The sequence below is a fragment of the Anthonomus grandis genome, chromosome 12, assembly GCF_022605725.1.
Source record: "Anthonomus grandis grandis chromosome 12, icAntGran1.3, whole genome shotgun sequence".
NCBI classification, from domain to species: domain Eukaryota; kingdom Metazoa; phylum Arthropoda; class Insecta; order Coleoptera; family Curculionidae; genus Anthonomus; species Anthonomus grandis.
Window position 1 is genome coordinate 1,395,915 of NC_065557.1, and position 18,754 is coordinate 1,414,668.

The following is an 18,754-nucleotide window of genomic DNA, read 5'->3' on the forward strand; positions in this document are numbered from 1 at the left end:
TCTTCACTTTCTACCATTGTAACTGGTTAATGATTTTGACAGTTTTTTTAGTATTGACATATTAGTGACTTAAAAATTATTGTCAAAAGTAGCCGAAAATGAGTATAAACTCAACGGTATTTGGATAAATACGTTTTATACATTTCCAGGTGGCGAGGTTTGCCTATGGACCGAACAAGTGAACGAATGGAACCTGGACTCCCGATTGTGGCCACGTGCCGCCGCATTTGCAGAAAGGATGTGGACAGACCCTTCGCAAGACACCACCACCTACTCGATCCACGAGGACGTTTACACGAGACTGAGTGTCCATAGGGAGAGGTTGATTAGTAGAGGGTTGAAGCCGGAGGCCATGTGGCCTACCTGGTGCTCCCAGAATCCGGGCATGTGCTTGTAGATCTGAACTTGTTGTGATATCGTTATTATTTTTTTCTCGTGGGTTGAAGGGTGATTAATGGTGCGGTGGCATTTTTTTCTTTATAAAGTACGCCCATGGTGACTCCGCCTTCACTTTATTCTGATTGGCTTCAATAGGAGAGTTACAGTTTGGATGGGCGTATTCAAGGCATTCAGTAGCGTACATTTGACACTATTGATTTTACTTTAGAATCAATTGTACTAATTTTGCAGTTTAAACATGATATGTGACTACATAAAAATATTTATAAAATAGAAATAAACACTACTTTCTGTTTAAATTAAATCTGTAGAGCTTACACGAATCAACATATTGCAGCTGCAAAGCAAAATGTCCCCTTAAAACTGATTATGACCCAAAAATGGCTCGTAACTTCTTTACTAATTGACCTACAGTTATGATCATCATAAACAAACCTGAAGACTAACTCATCATCTGTAAGAGCCTTTTAAAATTTTTCTAAAATGTTCAACTGTTTAAAAGATATGATCATTTGAACTTTTCTTCACGTCAGTAGCACCTTCGAGCGTGAACCTCCAAGTTTTTGGTTGATAACTTTTGATCTACTGAAGGTAGAATCATAAAGTGAACTTTATTCGATTAGCAGAGAGTTGCTCAACAATGTTGGTTATCTTCCTTAAAGTTGTAGACACAATACGACCGGAGATATTGCAGATGCAAATCAAAAGATCCACTTCAAAGAGGTCATAACCTAAAAATGGATCATATCTTTTTTACTAATTGACCTACAGTCATGATTGTTATAAACAAACTTAAAGACTTACTGATCATCTTTAAGAACCTTTTTAAATTTTTCCAAAATGTTCAACCGTTTAAGAGATATGATCATTTGATTTTTACTTCACGTCAGTAGCAACTCTGACCGTCAACCTCCGCATTTTTGGTTGATAACTTTTGATCTACTTAAGGTAGAGTTATGAAACAAACTTTATTCGATTAGCCGTGAGTTGCTCAACAATGTTGGTTATCTTCCTTAAAGTTGTAGACACAATACGACCGGAGATATTGCAGATGCAAATCAAAAGATCCCCTTCAAAGAGGTCATAACCCAAAAATGGCTCATATCTTTTTTACTTATTTACCTACAGTCATGATTGTTATAAACAAACTTAAAGACTTACTGATCATCTTTAAGAACCTTTTTAAATTTTTCCAAAATGTTCAACTGTTGAAGAGATTTAATCATTTCAATTTTGCATCACGTCAGTAGCACCTTTGAGCGTCAACCTCCAGCATTTTAGTTAATAACTTTTGATCTACTGAAGATAGAGTTATGAAATAAACTTTATTCGATTAGCAGTGAGTTGCTCAACAATGTTGGTTATCTTCCTTAAAGTTGTAGACTCAATACGACCGGAGATATTGCAGATGCAAATCAAAAGATCCCTTTTAAAGAGGTCATAACCCAAAAATGGCTCATATCTTCTTTACTAATTCACCTACAGTGATGATCATCATAAATAAACTTGAACACTAACTGATCATTTTTAAAAAATTTTTAAAATTTTTCCAAAATGTTTAACTGTTGAAGAGATATAATCATTTCAATTTTGCTTCACGTCAGTAGCACCTTTGAGCGTCAACCTCCAGGGTTTTGGTTGATAACTTTTGATCTAGTGAAGGTAGAATCATGAAATAAACTTTATTCGATAAGTAATGATTTATTTAACAATGTTGATTATATTCATTAAGTTTGTAACACCCATACAAACGGAGATATTGTAGCTGCAAAATCCTGTAAGATTGGCTTATATTTTTTTTTAATGTTTTGATCATTCTTTTACGCGTTCTGTATCCTCTATTTGTTCAATTAATTCCTCTGCTGTCAATGTTGATGTAGTGGATGTGAAAGATGGACATATATTTGATGTCTCTTTCTATCTTCTATAAAATGGTTAAGAGGAAGATAATTTAGAAGAAGAAAAAACAATAATGAGAACTTATGACCTTTTTCTTTTTACTGTCATAAAAATAATATTGTAATATTTAAACTTTACATTAAAAAAAATTATTGATTGCTTCATTCCCATAAGTCATCCAGGGGCGTACAATAACATTTTGCCACTGACTGTTAACTACTTTTTCATATAAATTTATACAGAGGAGTCTCATTTTTACAAAAACTTGTATATGCTTAATTCTAAAAGAAAAAACAATGTGATTACAATACAAAAAAAAATTATATATATGTACTGAATATTTGGGGTTGTATAGACATGAATTTACAAATAAATTTTACATGAGATTATTATATAATTGCACTTTTGTATATTTATGCACCGGGGAGTTTAGTTTTGTATATATTTATTATGTATATGTCCCGATGAATTTAACTGACCAATAAGATAGATACACTTTGTTAAGTTTATGTAGCTTATTAGTGATATACGTATAAATAATTTATATACTAAAGCGAGTTTTATTAAATTTTATCGATTATCCTTGTTTGGCGTGCGTTAATTAAATTCCAAACTGTTCTATTGAAGGACATTCCGCGTGTTAAATTTTGTTTCGATTTCTTATAAAACGGGTTTAATCAATTTTAGAGGGTCCGTCCCGCATTGAACGAAATAAAAATAACTTTTATGATTGTTTGATGGTTGCTGGAAAGTGGGTCGTAAATTTTCCGTCGTAATTTTACGGCTTGTATGCCGGGGGTGCTTTTAAAACGAGCGGGAAAAAGTCAACTTTATTGGGTTAGAATTTGAATGGGACCGTTAATGTATTGCCTTATGTGCACTACTTAATTAAATATTGAGAAGGGAAATTTTGGGTTTTTAAGAAATGTCGTGTTTTGCTGGTTCTAGTAAGGTTTTTACAAAATACTGAAATATGTTTCAGTCGAAGATATTTGTGATAAATTTCACCTTTACAGCTTCTGTAATTTTTTAGTTATGAGCATTTTTTGATAAAAAATTACTTTACTAAGCAACACTTTCTCAACTTGTACGTTCTTGGAAAATTGATGAAATACATTTTACTGTCGAAACACTGACCGCTTTTTTACGCTCCTTGTTGATTTTTGCTGTGATTTCAGGGGCGGTAAGGCGTCTATTGCGTTTGCTTGTAATTATAATAATTAAATCTTCCTTTGAACTTGTTGTAATTCAATGAGCATTATAATCGACAGTCCACCTTGGAAAGAAAAAAAGCCCCCTCTTTCGATTTTTTTCAGAAATTTTTTCGCATTCGAACTAACTATACCAGCGGATTGTTCTCATCAAGTAGATCACGAAAATACCGGGTTATAAGGGAATCCGAGCAGAACTAAGAAATCGAGTATTTTTTCGACCTCGTTTTAGAGGCCAAAAATGGGCATCAAAAATGCCATATCTCGGCTATCATAGAAGCTACGACCTTGCCGATGGTCTCGTTGGATTTAGAACGACGAAACTAAGACAAAACCGTTGGAATTTTCAAGATAGCTCCCATAGAAGCCGAGATATCGGCCTTCAAAGTTTGGGTTTTTTCATTTTTCGGGTATACCCCCCCCTTTCGATTTTTTCAGAAAATTTTTTTTTTTCGAATTCGAACTAACTATACCAGCGGATTGTTCTCATCAAGTAGATCACGAAAATACCGGGTTATAAGGGAATCCGAGCAGAACTAAGAAATCGAGTATTTTTTCGACCTCGTTTTTGAGGCCAAAAATGGGCATCAAAAATGCCATATCTCGGCTATCATAGAAGCTACGACCTTGCCGATGGTCTCGTTGGATTTAGAACGACGAAACTAAGACAAAACCGTTGGAATTTTCAAGATAGCTCTTATAGAAGCCGAGATATCGGCCTTCAAAGTTTGGGTTTTTTCATTTTTCGGGTATACCCCCCCCTTTCGATTTTTTCAGAAAATTTTTTTTTTTCGAATTCGAACTAACTATACCAGCGGATTGTTCTCATCAAGTAGATCACGAAAATACCGGGTTATAAGGGAATCCGAGCAGAACTAAGAAATCGAGTATTTTTTCGACCTCGTTTTTGAGGCCAAAAATGGGCATCAAAAATGCCATATCTCGGCTATCATAGAAGCTACGACCTTGCCGATGGTCTCGTTGGATTTAGAACGACGAAACTAAGACAAAACCGTTGGAATTTTCAAGATAGCTCCCATAGAAGCCGAGATATCGGCCTTCAAAGTTTGGGTTTTTTCATTTTTCGGGTATACCCCCCCTTTCGATTTTTTCAGAAAAAAATTTTTTTTTTCGAATTCGAACTAACTATACCAGCGGATTGTTCTCATCAAGTAGATCACGAAAATACCGGGTTATAAGGGAATCCGAGCAGAACTAAGAAATCGAGTATTTTTTCGACCTCGTTTTTGAGGCCAAAAATGGGCATCAAAAATGCCATATCTCGGCTATCATAGAAGCTACGACCTTGCCGATGGTCTCGTTGGATTTAGAACGACGAAACTAAGACAAAACCGTTGGAATTTTCAAGATAGCTCCCATAGAAGCCGAGATATCGGCCTTCAAAGTTTGGGTTTTTTCATTTTTCGGGTATACCCCCCCTTTCGATTTTTTCAGAAAAAATTTTTTTTTTTCGAATTCGAACTAACTATACCAGCGGATTGTTCTCATCAAGTAGATCACGAAAATACCGGGTTATAAGGGAATCCGAGCAGAACTAAGAAATCGAGTATTTTTTCGACCTCGTTTTTGAGGCCAAAAATGGGCATCAAAAATGCCATATCTCGGCTATCATAGAAGCTACGACCTTGCCGATGGTCTCGTTGGATTTAGAACGACGAAACTAAGACAAAACCGTTGGAATTTTCAAGATAGCTCCCATAGAAGCCGAGATATCGGCCTTCAAAGTTTGGGTTTTTTCATTTTTCGGGTATACCCCCCCTTTCGATTTTTTCAGAAAAAATTTTTTTTTTTCGAATTCGAACTAACTATACCAGCGGATTGTTCTCATCAAGTAGATCACGAAAATACCGGGTTATAAGGGAATCCGAGCAGAACTAAGAAATCGAGTATTTTTTCGACCTCGTTTTTGAGGCCAAAAATGGGCATCAAAAATGCCATATCTCGGCTATCATAGAAGCTACGACCTTGCCGATGGTCTCGTTGGATTTAGAACGACGAAACTAAGACAAAACCGTTGGAATTTTCAAGATAGCTCCCATAGAAGCCGAGATATCGGCCTTCAAAGTTTGGGTTTTTTCATTTTTCGGGTATACCCCCCCTTTCGATTTTTTCAGAAAAAAATTTTTTTTTTCGAATTCGAACTAACTATACCAGCGGATTGTTCTCATCAAGTAGATCACGAAAATACCGGGTTATAAGGGAATCCGAGCAGAACTAAGAAATCGAGTATTTTTTCGACCTCGTTTTCGAGGCCAAAAATGGGCATCAAAAATGCCATATCTCAGCTATTATAGAAGCTACGACCTTGCGGATAGTCTCGTTGGATTCAGAACGACGAAACTAAGACAAAACCGTTGGAATTTTCCCAATAGCTCCCATAGAAGCCGAGATATCGGCCTTCAAAGTTTGGGTTTTTTCATTTTTCGGGTATACCCCCCCTTTCGATTTTTTCAGAAAAAAATTTTTTTTTTCGAATTCGAACTAACTATACCAGCGGATTGTTCTCATCAAGTAGATCACGAAAATACCGGGTTATAAGGGAATCCGAGCAGAACTAATAAATCGAGTATTTTTTCGACCTCGTTTTAGAGGCCAAAAATGGGCATCAAAAATGCCATATCTCGGCTATCATAGAAGCTACGACCTTGCCGATGGTCTCGTTGGATTTAGAACGACGAAACTAAGACAAAACCGTTGGAATTTTCAAGATAGCTCCCATAGAAGCCGAGATATCGGCCTTCAAAGTTTGGGTTTTTTCATTTTTCGGGTATACCCCCCCTTTCGATTTTTTCAGAAAAAATTTTTTTTTTTCGAATTCGAACTAACTATACCAGCGGATTGTTCTCATCAAGTAGATCACGAAAATACCGGGTTATAAGGGAATCCGAGCAGAACTAAGAAATCGAGTATTTTTTCGACCTCGTTTTTGAGGCCAAAAATGGGCATCAAAAATGCCATATCTCGGCTATCATAGAAGCTACGACCTTGCCGATGGTCTCGTTGGATTTAGAACGACGAAACTAAGACAAAACCGTTGGAATTTTCAAGATAGCTCCCATAGAAGCCGAGATATCGGCCTTCAAAGTTTGGGTTTTTTCATTTTTCGGGTATACCCCCCCCTTTCGATTTTTTTCAGAAAATTTTTTTTTTTCGAATTCGAACTAACTATACCAGCGGATTGTTCTCATCAAGTAGATCACGAAAATACCGGGTTATAAGGGAATCCGAGCAGAACTAAGAAATCGAGTATTTTTTCGACCTCGTTTTTAAGGCCAAATATGGGCATCAAAAATGCCATATCTCGGCTATCATAGCAGCTACGACCTTGCGGATGGTCTCGTTGGATTCAGAACGACGAAACTAAGACAAAACCGTTGGAATTTTCAAGATAGCTCCCATAGAAGCCGAGATATCGGCCTTCAAAGTTTGGGTTTTTTCATTTTTCGGGTATACCCCCCCCTTTCGATTTTTTCAGAAATTTTTTTTTTTTCGAATTCGAACTAACTATACCAGCGGATTGTTCTCATCAAGTAGATCACGAAAATACCGGGTTATAAGGGAATCCGAGCAGAACTAAGAAATCGAGTATTTTTTCGACCTCGTTTTCGAGGCCAAAAATGGGCATCAAAAATGCCATATCTCGGCTATCATAGAAGCTACGACCTTGCGGATAGTCTCGTTGGATTCAGAACGACGAAACTAAGACAAAACCGTTGGAATTTTCCCAATAGCTCCCATAGAAGCCGAGATATCGGCCTTCAAAGTTTGGGTTTTTTCATTTTTCGGGTATACCCCCCCTTTCGATTTTTTCAGAAAAAATTTTTTTTTTTCGAATTCGAACTAACTATACCAGCGGATTGTTCTCATCAAGTAGATCACGAAAATACCGGGTTATAAGGGAATCCGAGCAGAACTAAGAAATCGAGTATTTTTTCGACCTCGTTTTAGAGGCCAAAAATGGGCATCAAAAATGCCATATCTCGGCTATCATAGAAGCTACGACCTTGCGGATAGTCTCGTTGGATTCAGAACGACGAAACTAAGACAAAACCGTTGGAATTTTCCCAATAGCTCCCATAGAAGCCGAGATATCGGCCTTCAAAGTTTGGGTTTTTTCATTTTTCGGGTATACCCCCCCCCTTTCGATTTTTTCAGAAATTTTTTTTTTTTTCGAATTCGAACTAACTATACCAGCGGATTGTTCTCATCAAGTAGATCACGAAAATACCGGGTTATAAGGGAATCCGAGCAGAACTAATAAATCGAGTATTTTTTCGACCTCGTTTTAGAGGCCAAAAATGGGCATCAAAAATGCCATATCTCGGCTATCATAGAAGCTACGACCTTGCGGATAGTCTCGTTGGATTCAGAACGACGAAACTAAGACAAAACCGTTGGAATTTTCAAGATAGCTCCCATAGAAGCCGAGATATCGGCCTTCAAAGTTTGGGTTTTTTCATTTTTCGGGTATACCCCCCCCTTTCGATTTTTTCAGAAATTTTTTTTTTTTCGAATTCGAACTAACTATACCAGCGGATTGTTCTCATCAAGTAGATCACGAAAATACCGGGTTATAAGGGAATCCGAGCAGAACTAAGAAATCGAGTATTTTTTCGACCTCGTTTTCGAGGCCAAAAATGGGCATCAAAAATGCCATATCTCGGCTATCATAGAAGCTACGACCTTGCGGATAGTCTCGTTGGATTCAGAACGACGAAACTAAGACAAAACCGTTGGAATTTTCAAGATAGCTCCCATAGAAGCCGAGATATCGGCCTTCAAAGTTTGGGTTTTTTCATTTTTCGGGTATACCCCCCCCTTTCGAGTTTTTTCAGAAAATTTTTTTTTTTTCGAATTCGAACTAACTATACCAGCGGATTGTTCTCATCAAGTAGATCACGAAAATACCGGGTTATAAGGGAATCCGAGCAGAACTAAGAAATCGAGTATTTTTTCGACCTCGTTTTTGAGGCCAAAAATGGGCATCAAAAATGCCATATCTCGGCTATCATAGAAGCTACGACCTTGCCGATGGTCTCGTTGGATTTAGAACGACGAAACTAAGATAAAACCGTTGGAATTTTCAAGATAGCTCCCATAGAAGCCGAGATATCGGCCTTCAAAGTTTGGGTTTTTTCATTTTTCGGGTATACCCCCCCCTTTCGATTTTTTTCAGAAAATTTTTTTTTTTTCGAATTCGAACTAACTATACCAGCGGATTGTTCTCATCAAGTAGATCACGAAAATACCGGGTTATAAGGGAATCCGAGCAGAACTAAGAAATCGAGTATTTTTTCGACCTCGTTTTTGAGGCCAAAAATGGGCATCAAAAATGCCATATCTCGGCTATCATAGAAGCTACGACCTTGCGGATAGTCTCGTTGGATTCAGAACGACGAAACTAAGACAAAACCGTTGGAATTTTCAAGATAGCTCCCATAGAAGCCGAGATATCGGCCTTCAAAGTTTGGGTTTTTTCATTTTTCGGGTATACCCCCCCCTTTCGATTTTTTTCAGAAAATTTTTTTTTTTTCGAATTCGAACTAACTATACCAGCGGATTGTTCTCATCAAGTAGATCACGAAAATACCGGGTTATAAGGGAATCCGAGCAGAACTAAGAAATCGAGTATTTTTTCGACCTCGTTTTTGAGGCCAAAAATGGGCATCAAAAATGCCATATCTCGGCTATCATAGAAGCTACGACCTTGCCGATGGTCTCGTTGGATTTAGAACGACGAAACTAAGACAAAACCGTTGGAATTTTCAAGATAGCTCCCATAGAAGCCGAGATATCGGCCTTCAAAGTTTGGGTTTTTTCATTTTTCGGGTATACCCCCCCCTTTCGATTTTTTCAGAAAATTTTTTTTTTTTCGAATTCGAACTAACTATACCAGCGGATTGTTCTCATCAAGTAGATCACGAAAATACCGGGTTATAAGGGAATCCGAGCAGAACTAAGAAATCGAGTATTTTTTCGACCTCGTTTTTGAGGCCAAAAATGGGCATCAAAAATGCCATATCTCGGCTATCATAGAAGCTACGACCTTGCCGATGGTCTCGTTGGATTTAGAACGACGAAACTAAGACAAAACCGTTGGAATTTTCCCAATAGCTCCCATAGAAGCCGAGATATCGGCCTTCAAAGTTTGGGTTTTTTCATTTTTCGGGTATACCCCCCCTTTCGATTTTTTCAGAAAAAAATTTTTTTTTTCGAATTCGAACTAACTATACCAGCGGATTGTTCTCATCAAGTAGATCACGAAAATACCGGGTTATAAGGGAATCCGAGCAGAACTAAGAAATCGAGTATTTTTTCGACCTCGTTTTCGAGGCCAAAAATGGGCATCAAAAATGCCATATCTCGGCTATCATAGAAGCTACGACCTTGCCGATGGTCTCGTTGGATTTAGAACGACGAAACTAAGACAAAACCGTTGGAATTTTTCCAATAGCTCCCATAGAAGCCGAGATATCGGCCTTCAAAGTTTGGGTTTTTTCATTTTTCGGGTATACCCCCCCTTTCGATTTTTTCAGAAAAAAATTTTTTTTTTCGAATTCGAACTAACTATACCAGCGGATTGTTCTCATCAAGTAGATCACGAAAATACCGGGTTATAAGGGAATCCGAGCAGAACTAAGAAATCGAGTATTTTTTCGACCTCGTTTTAGAGGCCAAAAATGGGCATCAAAAATGCCATATCTCGGCTATCATAGAAGCTACGACCTTGCGGATAGTCTCGTTGGATTTAGAACGACGAAACTAAGACAAAACCGTTGGAATTTTCCCAATAGCTCCCATAGAAGCCGAGATATCGGCCTTCAAAGTTTGGGTTTTTTCATTTTTCGGGTATACCCCCCCTTTCGATTTTTTCAGAAAATTTTTTTTTTTTCGAATTCGAACTAACTATACCAGCGGATTGTTCTCATCAAGTAGATCACGAAAATACCGGGTTATAAGGGAATCCGAGCAGAACTAAGAAATCGAGTATTTTTTCGACCTCGTTTTCGAGGCCAAAAATGGGCATCAAAAATGCCATATCTCGGCTATCATAGAAGCTACGACCTTGCCGATGGTCTCGTTGGATTTAGAACGACGAAACTAAGACAAAACCGTTGGAATTTTCAAGATAGCTCCCATAGAAGCCGAGATATCGGCCTTCAAAGTTTGGGTTTTTTCATTTTTCGGGTATACCCCCCCCCTTTGGATTTTTTTCAGAAAATTTTTTTTTTTCGAATTCGAACTAACTATACCAGCGGATTGTTCTCATCAAGTAGATCACGAAAATACCGGGTTATAAGGGAATCCGAGCAGAACTAAGAAATCGAGTATTTTTTCGACCTCGTTTTTGAGGTCAAAAATGGGCATCAAAAATGCCATATCTCGGCTATCATAGAAGCTACGACCTTGCCGATGGTCTCGTTGGATTTAGAACGACGAAACTAAGACAAAACCGTTGGAATTTTCCCAATAGCTCCCATAGAAGCCGAGATATCGGCCTTCAAAGTTTGGGTTTTTTCATTTTTCGGGTATACCCCCCCTTTCGATTTTTTCAGAAAAAAATTTTTTTTTTCGAATTCGAACTAACTATACCAGCGGATTGTTCTCATCAAGTAGATCACGAAAATACCGGGTTATAAGGGAATCCGAGCAGAACTAAGAAATCGAGTATTTTTTCGACCTCGTTTTAGAGGCCAAAAATGGGCATCAAAAATGCCATATCTCGGCTATCATAGAAGCTACGACCTTGCGGATAGTCTCGTTGGATTTAGAACGACGAAACTAAGACAAAACCGTTGGAATTTTCCCAATAGCTCCCATAGAAGCCGAGATATCGGCCTTCAAAGTTTGGGTTTTTTCATTTTTCGGGTATACCCCCCCTTTCGATTTTTTCAGAAAATTTTTTTTTTTTCGAATTCGAACTAACTATACCAGCGGATTGTTCTCATCAAGTAGATCACGAAAATACCGGGTTATAAGGGAATCCGAGCAGAACTAAGAAATCGAGTATTTTTTCGACCTCGTTTTTGAGGTCAAAAATGGGCATCAAAAATGCCATATCTCGGCTATCATAGAAGCTACGACCTTGCGGATAGTCTCGTTGGATTTAGAACGACGAAACTAAGACAAAACCGTTGGAATTTTCAAGATAGCTCCCATAGAAGCCGAGATATCGGCCTTCAAAGTTTGGGTTTTTTCATTTTTCGGGTATACCCCCCCCCTTTGGATTTTTTTCAGAAAATTTTTTTTTTTCGAATTCGAACTAACTATACCAGCGGATTGTTCTCATCAAGTAGATCACGAAAATACCGGGTTATAAGGGAATCCGAGCAGAACTAAGAAATCGAGTATTTTTTCGACCTCGTTTTCGAGGCCAAAAATGGGCATCAAAAATGCCATATCTCGGCTATCATAGAAGCTACGACCTTGCGGATAGTCTCGTTGGATTCAGAACGACGAAACTAAGACAAAACCGTTGGAATTTTCCCAATAGCTCCCATAGAAGCCGAGATATCGGCCTTCAAAGTTTGGGTTTTTTCATTTTTCGGGTATACCCCCCCCCTTTCGATTTTTTCAGAAATTTTTTTTTTTTTCGAATTCGAACTAACTATACCAGCGGATTGTTCTCATCAAGTAGATCACGAAAATACCGGGTTATAAGGGAATCCGAGCAGAACTAATAAATCGAGTATTTTTTCGACCTCGTTTTAGAGGCCAAAAATGGGCATCAAAAATGCCATATCTCGGCTATCATAGAAGCTACGACCTTGCGGATAGTCTCGTTGGATTCAGAACGACGAAACTAAGACAAAACCGTTGGAATTTTCAAGATAGCTCCCATAGAAGCCGAGATATCGGCCTTCAAAGTTTGGGTTTTTTCATTTTTCGGGTATACCCCCCCCTTTCGAGTTTTTTCAGAAAATTTTTTTTTTTTCGAATTCGAACTAACTATACCAGCGGATTGTTCTCATCAAGTAGATCACGAAAATACCGGGTTATAAGGGAATCCGAGCAGAACTAAGAAATCGAGTATTTTTTCGACCTCGTTTTTGAGGCCAAAAATGGGCATCAAAAATGCCATATCTCGGCTATCATAGAAGCTACGACCTTGCCGATGGTCTCGTTGGATTTAGAACGACGAAACTAAGATAAAACCGTTGGAATTTTCAAGATAGCTCCCATAGAAGCCGAGATATCGGCCTTCAAAGTTTGGGTTTTTTCATTTTTCGGGTATACCCCCCCCTTTCGATTTTTTTCAGAAAATTTTTTTTTTTTCGAATTCGAACTAACTATACCAGCGGATTGTTCTCATCAAGTAGATCACGAAAATACCGGGTTATAAGGGAATCCGAGCAGAACTAAGAAATCGAGTATTTTTTCGACCTCGTTTTTGAGGCCAAAAATGGGCATCAAAAATGCCATATCTCGGCTATCATAGAAGCTACGACCTTGCGGATAGTCTCGTTGGATTCAGAACGACGAAACTAAGACAAAACCGTTGGAATTTTCAAGATAGCTCCCATAGAAGCCGAGATATCGGCCTTCAAAGTTTGGGTTTTTTCATTTTTCGGGTATACCCCCCCCTTTCGATTTTTTTCAGAAAATTTTTTTTTTTTCGAATTCGAACTAACTATACCAGCGGATTGTTCTCATCAAGTAGATCACGAAAATACCGGGTTATAAGGGAATCCGAGCAGAACTAAGAAATCGAGTATTTTTTCGACCTCGTTTTTGAGGCCAAAAATGGGCATCAAAAATGCCATATCTCGGCTATCATAGAAGCTACGACCTTGCCGATGGTCTCGTTGGATTTAGAACGACGAAACTAAGACAAAACCGTTGGAATTTTCAAGATAGCTCCCATAGAAGCCGAGATATCGGCCTTCAAAGTTTGGGTTTTTTCATTTTTCGGGTATACCCCCCCCTTTCGATTTTTTCAGAAAATTTTTTTTTTTTCGAATTCGAACTAACTATACCAGCGGATTGTTCTCATCAAGTAGATCACGAAAATACCGGGTTATAAGGGAATCCGAGCAGAACTAAGAAATCGAGTATTTTTTCGACCTCGTTTTTGAGGCCAAAAATGGGCATCAAAAATGCCATATCTCGGCTATCATAGAAGCTACGACCTTGCCGATGGTCTCGTTGGATTTAGAACGACGAAACTAAGACAAAACCGTTGGAATTTTCCCAATAGCTCCCATAGAAGCCGAGATATCGGCCTTCAAAGTTTGGGTTTTTTCATTTTTCGGGTATACCCCCCCTTTCGATTTTTTCAGAAAAAAATTTTTTTTTTCGAATTCGAACTAACTATACCAGCGGATTGTTCTCATCAAGTAGATCACGAAAATACCGGGTTATAAGGGAATCCGAGCAGAACTAAGAAATCGAGTATTTTTTCGACCTCGTTTTTGAGGCCAAAAATGGGCATCAAAAATGCCATATCTCGGCTATCATAGAAGCTACGACCTTGCCGATGGTCTCGTTGGATTTAGAACGACGAAACTAAGACAAAACCGTTGGAATTTTCCCAATAGCTCCCATAGAAGCCGAGATATCGGCCTTCAAAGTTTGGGTTTTTTCATTTTTCGGGTATACCCCCCCCTTTCGATTTTTTCAGAAAATTTTTTTTTTTTCGAATTCGAACTAACTATACCAGCGGATTGTTCTCATCAAGTAGATCACGAAAATACCGGGTTATAAGGGAATCCGAGCAGAACTAAGAAATCGAGTATTTTTTCGACCTCGTTTTTGAGGCCAAAAATGGGCATCAAAAATGCCATATCTCGGCTATCATAGAAGCTACGACCTTGCCGATGGTCTCGTTGGATTTAGAACGACGAAACTAAGACAAAACCGTTGGAATTTTCCCAATAGCTCCCATAGAAGCCGAGATATCGGCCTTCAAAGTTTGGGTTTTTTCATTTTTCGGGTATACCCCCCCTTTCGATTTTTTCAGAAAAAAATTTTTTTTTTCGAATTCGAACTAACTATACCAGCGGATTGTTCTCATCAAGTAGATCACGAAAATACCGGGTTATAAGGGAATCCGAGCAGAACTAAGAAATCGAGTATTTTTTCGACCTCGTTTTCGAGGCCAAAAATGGGCATCAAAAATGCCATATCTCGGCTATCATAGAAGCTACGACCTTGCCGATGGTCTCGTTGGATTTAGAACGACGAAACTAAGACAAAACCGTTGGAATTTTTCCAATAGCTCCCATAGAAGCCGAGATATCGGCCTTCAAAGTTTGGGTTTTTTCATTTTTCGGGTATACCCCCCCCCCCCTTTGGATTTTTTTCAGAAAATTTTTTTTTTTTCGAATTCGAACTAACTATACCAGCGGATTGTTCTCATCAAGTAGATCACGAAAATACCGGGTTATAAGGGAATCCGAGCAGAACTAAGAAATCGAGTATTTTTTCGACCTCGTTTTTGAGGCCATAAATGGGCATCAAAAATGCCATATCTCGGCTATCATAGAAGCTACGACCTTGCGGATAGTCTCGTTGGATTTAGAACGACGAAACTAAGACAAAACCGTTGGAATTTTCCCAATAGCTCCCATAGAAGCCGAGATATCGGCCTTCAAAGTTTGGGTTTTTTCATTTTTCGGGTATACCCCCCTCTTTCGATTTTTTTCAGAAAAATTTTTTTTTTTCGAATTCGAACTAACTATACCAGCGGATTGTTCTCATCAAGTAGATCACGAAAATACCGGGTTATAAGGGAATCCGAGCAGAACTAAGAAATCGAGTATTTTTTCGACCTCGTTTTAGAGGCCAAAAATGGGCATCAAAAATGCCATATCTCGGCTATCATAGAAGCTACGACCTTGCCGATGGTCTCGTTGGATTTAGAACGACGAAACTAAGACAAAACCGTTGGAATTTTCCCAATAGCTCCCATAGAAGCCGAGATATCGGCCTTCAAAGTTTGGGTTTTTTCATTTTTCGGGTATACCCCCCCCCTTTGGATTTTTTTCAGAAAATTTTTTTTTTTTCGAATTCGAACTAACTATACCAGCGGATTGTTCTCATCAAGTAGATCACGAAAATACCGGGTTATAAGGGAATCCGAGCAGAACTAAGAAATCGAGTATTTTTTCGACCTCGTTTTAGAGGCCAAAAATGGGCATCAAAAATGCCATATCTCGGCTATCATAGAAGCTACGACCTTGCCGATGGTCTCGTTGGATTTAGAACGACGAAACTAAGACAAAACCGTTGGAATTTTCAAGATAGCTCCCATAGAAGCCGAGATATCGGCCTTCAAAGTTTGGGTTTTTTCATTTTTCGGGTATACCCCCCCCCTTTGGATTTTTTTCAGAAAATTTTTTTTTTTCGAATTCGAACTAACTATACCAGCGGATTGTTCTCATCAAGTAGATCACGAAAATACCGGGTTATAAGGGAATCCGAGCAGAACTAAGAAATCGAGTATTTTTTCGACCTCGTTTTTGAGGTCAAAAATGGGCATCAAAAATGCCATATCTCGGCTATCATAGAAGCTACGACCTTGCCGATGGTCTCGTTGGATTTAGAACGACGAAACTAAGACAAAACCGTTGGAATTTTCCCAATAGCTCCCATAGAAGCCGAGATATCGGCCTTCAAAGTTTGGGTTTTTTCATTTTTCGGGTATACCCCCCCTTTCGATTTTTTCAGAAAAAAATTTTTTTTTTCGAATTCGAACTAACTATACCAGCGGATTGTTCTCATCAAGTAGATCACGAAAATACCGGGTTATAAGGGAATCCGAGCAGAACTAAGAAATCGAGTATTTTTTCGACCTCGTTTTAGAGGCCAAAAATGGGCATCAAAAATGCCATATCTCGGCTATCATAGAAGCTACGACCTTGCGGATAGTCTCGTTGGATTTAGAACGACGAAACTAAGACAAAACCGTTGGAATTTTCCCAATAGCTCCCATAGAAGCCGAGATATCGGCCTTCAAAGTTTGGGTTTTTTCATTTTTCGGGTATACCCCCCCTTTCGATTTTTTCAGAAAATTTTTTTTTTTTCGAATTCGAACTAACTATACCAGCGGATTGTTCTCATCAAGTAGATCACGAAAATACCGGGTTATAAGGGAATCCGAGCAGAACTAAGAAATCGAGTATTTTTTCGACCTCGTTTTCGAGGCCAAAAATGGGCATCAAAAATGCCATATCTCGGCTATCATAGAAGCTACGACCTTGCCGATGGTCTCGTTGGATTTAGAACGACGAAACTAAGACAAAACCGTTGGAATTTTCAAGATAGCTCCCATAGAAGCCGAGATATCGGCCTTCAAAGTTTGGGTTTTTTCATTTTTCGGGTATACCCCCCCCCTTTGGATTTTTTTCAGAAAATTTTTTTTTTTCGAATTCGAACTAACTATACCAGCGGGATGTTCTCATCAAGTAGATCACGAAAATACCGGGTTATAAGGGAATCCGAGCAGAACTAAGAAATCGAGTATTTTTTCGACCTCGTTTTTGAGGTCAAAAATGGGCATCAAAAATGCCATATCTCGGCTATCATAGAAGCTACGACCTTGCCGATGGTCTCGTTGGATTTAGAACGACGAAACTAAGACAAAACCGTTGGAATTTTCCCAATAGCTCCCATAGAAGCCGAGATATCGGCCTTCAAAGTTTGGGTTTTTTCATTTTTCGGGTATACCCCCCCTTTCGATTTTTTCAGAAAAAAATTTTTTTTTTCGAATTCGAACTAACTATACCAGCGGATTGTTCTCATCAAGTAGATCACGAAAATACCGGGTTATAAGGGAATCCGAGCAGAACTAAGAAATCGAGTATTTTTTCGACCTCGTTTTAGAGGCCAAAAATGGGCATCAAAAATGCCATATCTCGGCTATCATAGAAGCTACGACCTTGCGGATAGTCTCGTTGGATTTAGAACGACGAAACTAAGACAAAACCGTTGGAATTTTCCCAATAGCTCCCATAGAAGCCGAGATATCGGCCTTCAAAGTTTGGGTTTTTTCATTTTTCGGGTATACCCCCCCTTTCGATTTTTTCAGAAAATTTTTTTTTTTTCGAATTCGAACTAACTATACCAGCGGATTGTTCTCATCAAGTAGATCACGAAAATACCGGGTTATAAGGGAATCCGAGCAGAACTAAGAAATCGAGTATTTTTTCGACCTCGTTTTTGAGGTCAAAAATGGGCATCAAAAATGCCATATCTCGGCTATCATAGAAGCTACGACCTTGCGGATAGTCTCGTTGGATTTAGAACGACGAAACTAAGACAAAACCGTTGGAATTTTCAAGATAGCTCCCATAGAAGCCGAGATATCGGCCTTCAAAGTTTGGGTTTTTTCATTTTTCGGGTATACCCCCCCCCTTTGGATTTTTTTCAGAAAATTTTTTTTTTTCGAATTCGAACTAACTATACCAGCGGATTGTTCTCATCAAGTAGATCACGAAAATACCGGGTTATAAGGGAATCCGAGCAGAACTAAGAAATCGAGTATTTTTTCGACCTCGTTTTTGAGGTCAAAAATGGGCATCAAAAATGCCATATCTCGGCTATCATAGAAGCTACGACCTTGCCGATGGTCTCGTTGGATTTAGAACGACGAAACTAAGACAAAACCGTTGGAATTTTCAAGTTAGCTCCCATAGAAGCCGAGATATCGGCCTTCAAAGTTTGGGTTTTTTCATTTTTCGGGTATACCCCCCCCTTTCGATTTTTTCAGAAAATTTTTTTTTTTTCGAATTCGAACTAACTATACCAGCGGATTGTTCTCATCAAGTAGATCACGAAAATACCGGGTTATAAGGGAATCCGAGCAGAACTAAGAAATCGAGTATTTTTTCGACCTCGTTTTCGAGGCCAAAAATGGGCATCAAAAATGCCATATCTCGGCTATCATAGAAGCTACGACCTTGCCGATGGTCTCGTTGGATTTAGAACGACGAAACTAAGACAAAACCGTTGGAATTTTCCCAATAGCTCCCATAGAAGCCGAGATATCGGCCTTCAAAGTTTGGGTTTTTTCATTTTTCGGGTATACCCCCCCTTTCGATTTTTTCAGAAAAAAATTTTTTTTTTCGAATTCGAACTAACTATACCAGCGGATTGTTCTCATCAAGTAGATCACGAAAATACCGGGTTATAAGGGAATCCGAGCAGAACTAAGAAATCGAGTATTTTTTCGACCTCGTTTTAGAGGCCAAAAATGGGCATCAAAAATGACATATCTCGGCTAT

At 38.6% G+C, this 18,754-nt stretch overlaps 1 protein-coding gene across 5 annotated transcripts in view; it reads left to right on the plus strand.

The window, feature by feature from the left end:
* Positions 1 to 2,851, plus strand: part of LOC126743167 (probable beta-hexosaminidase fdl) — a 136,633-nt gene extending 133,782 nt beyond the window's left edge. For 3 of the 5 annotated variants that reach the window (XM_050450148.1, XM_050450146.1, XM_050450147.1), the window contains exon 10: positions 150 to 2,851. In XM_050450148.1, the coding sequence (XP_050306105.1) occupies positions 150 to 397 (248 nt within the window). In that variant the 3' untranslated portion in view covers positions 398 to 2,851. The remainder of the gene's footprint in view (positions 1 to 149) is intronic. The other 2 variants (XR_007662799.1, XR_007662800.1) reach the window with 2 other exon arrangements.
* The last annotated feature ends 15,903 nt before the right edge of the window (positions 2,852 to 18,754 follow it).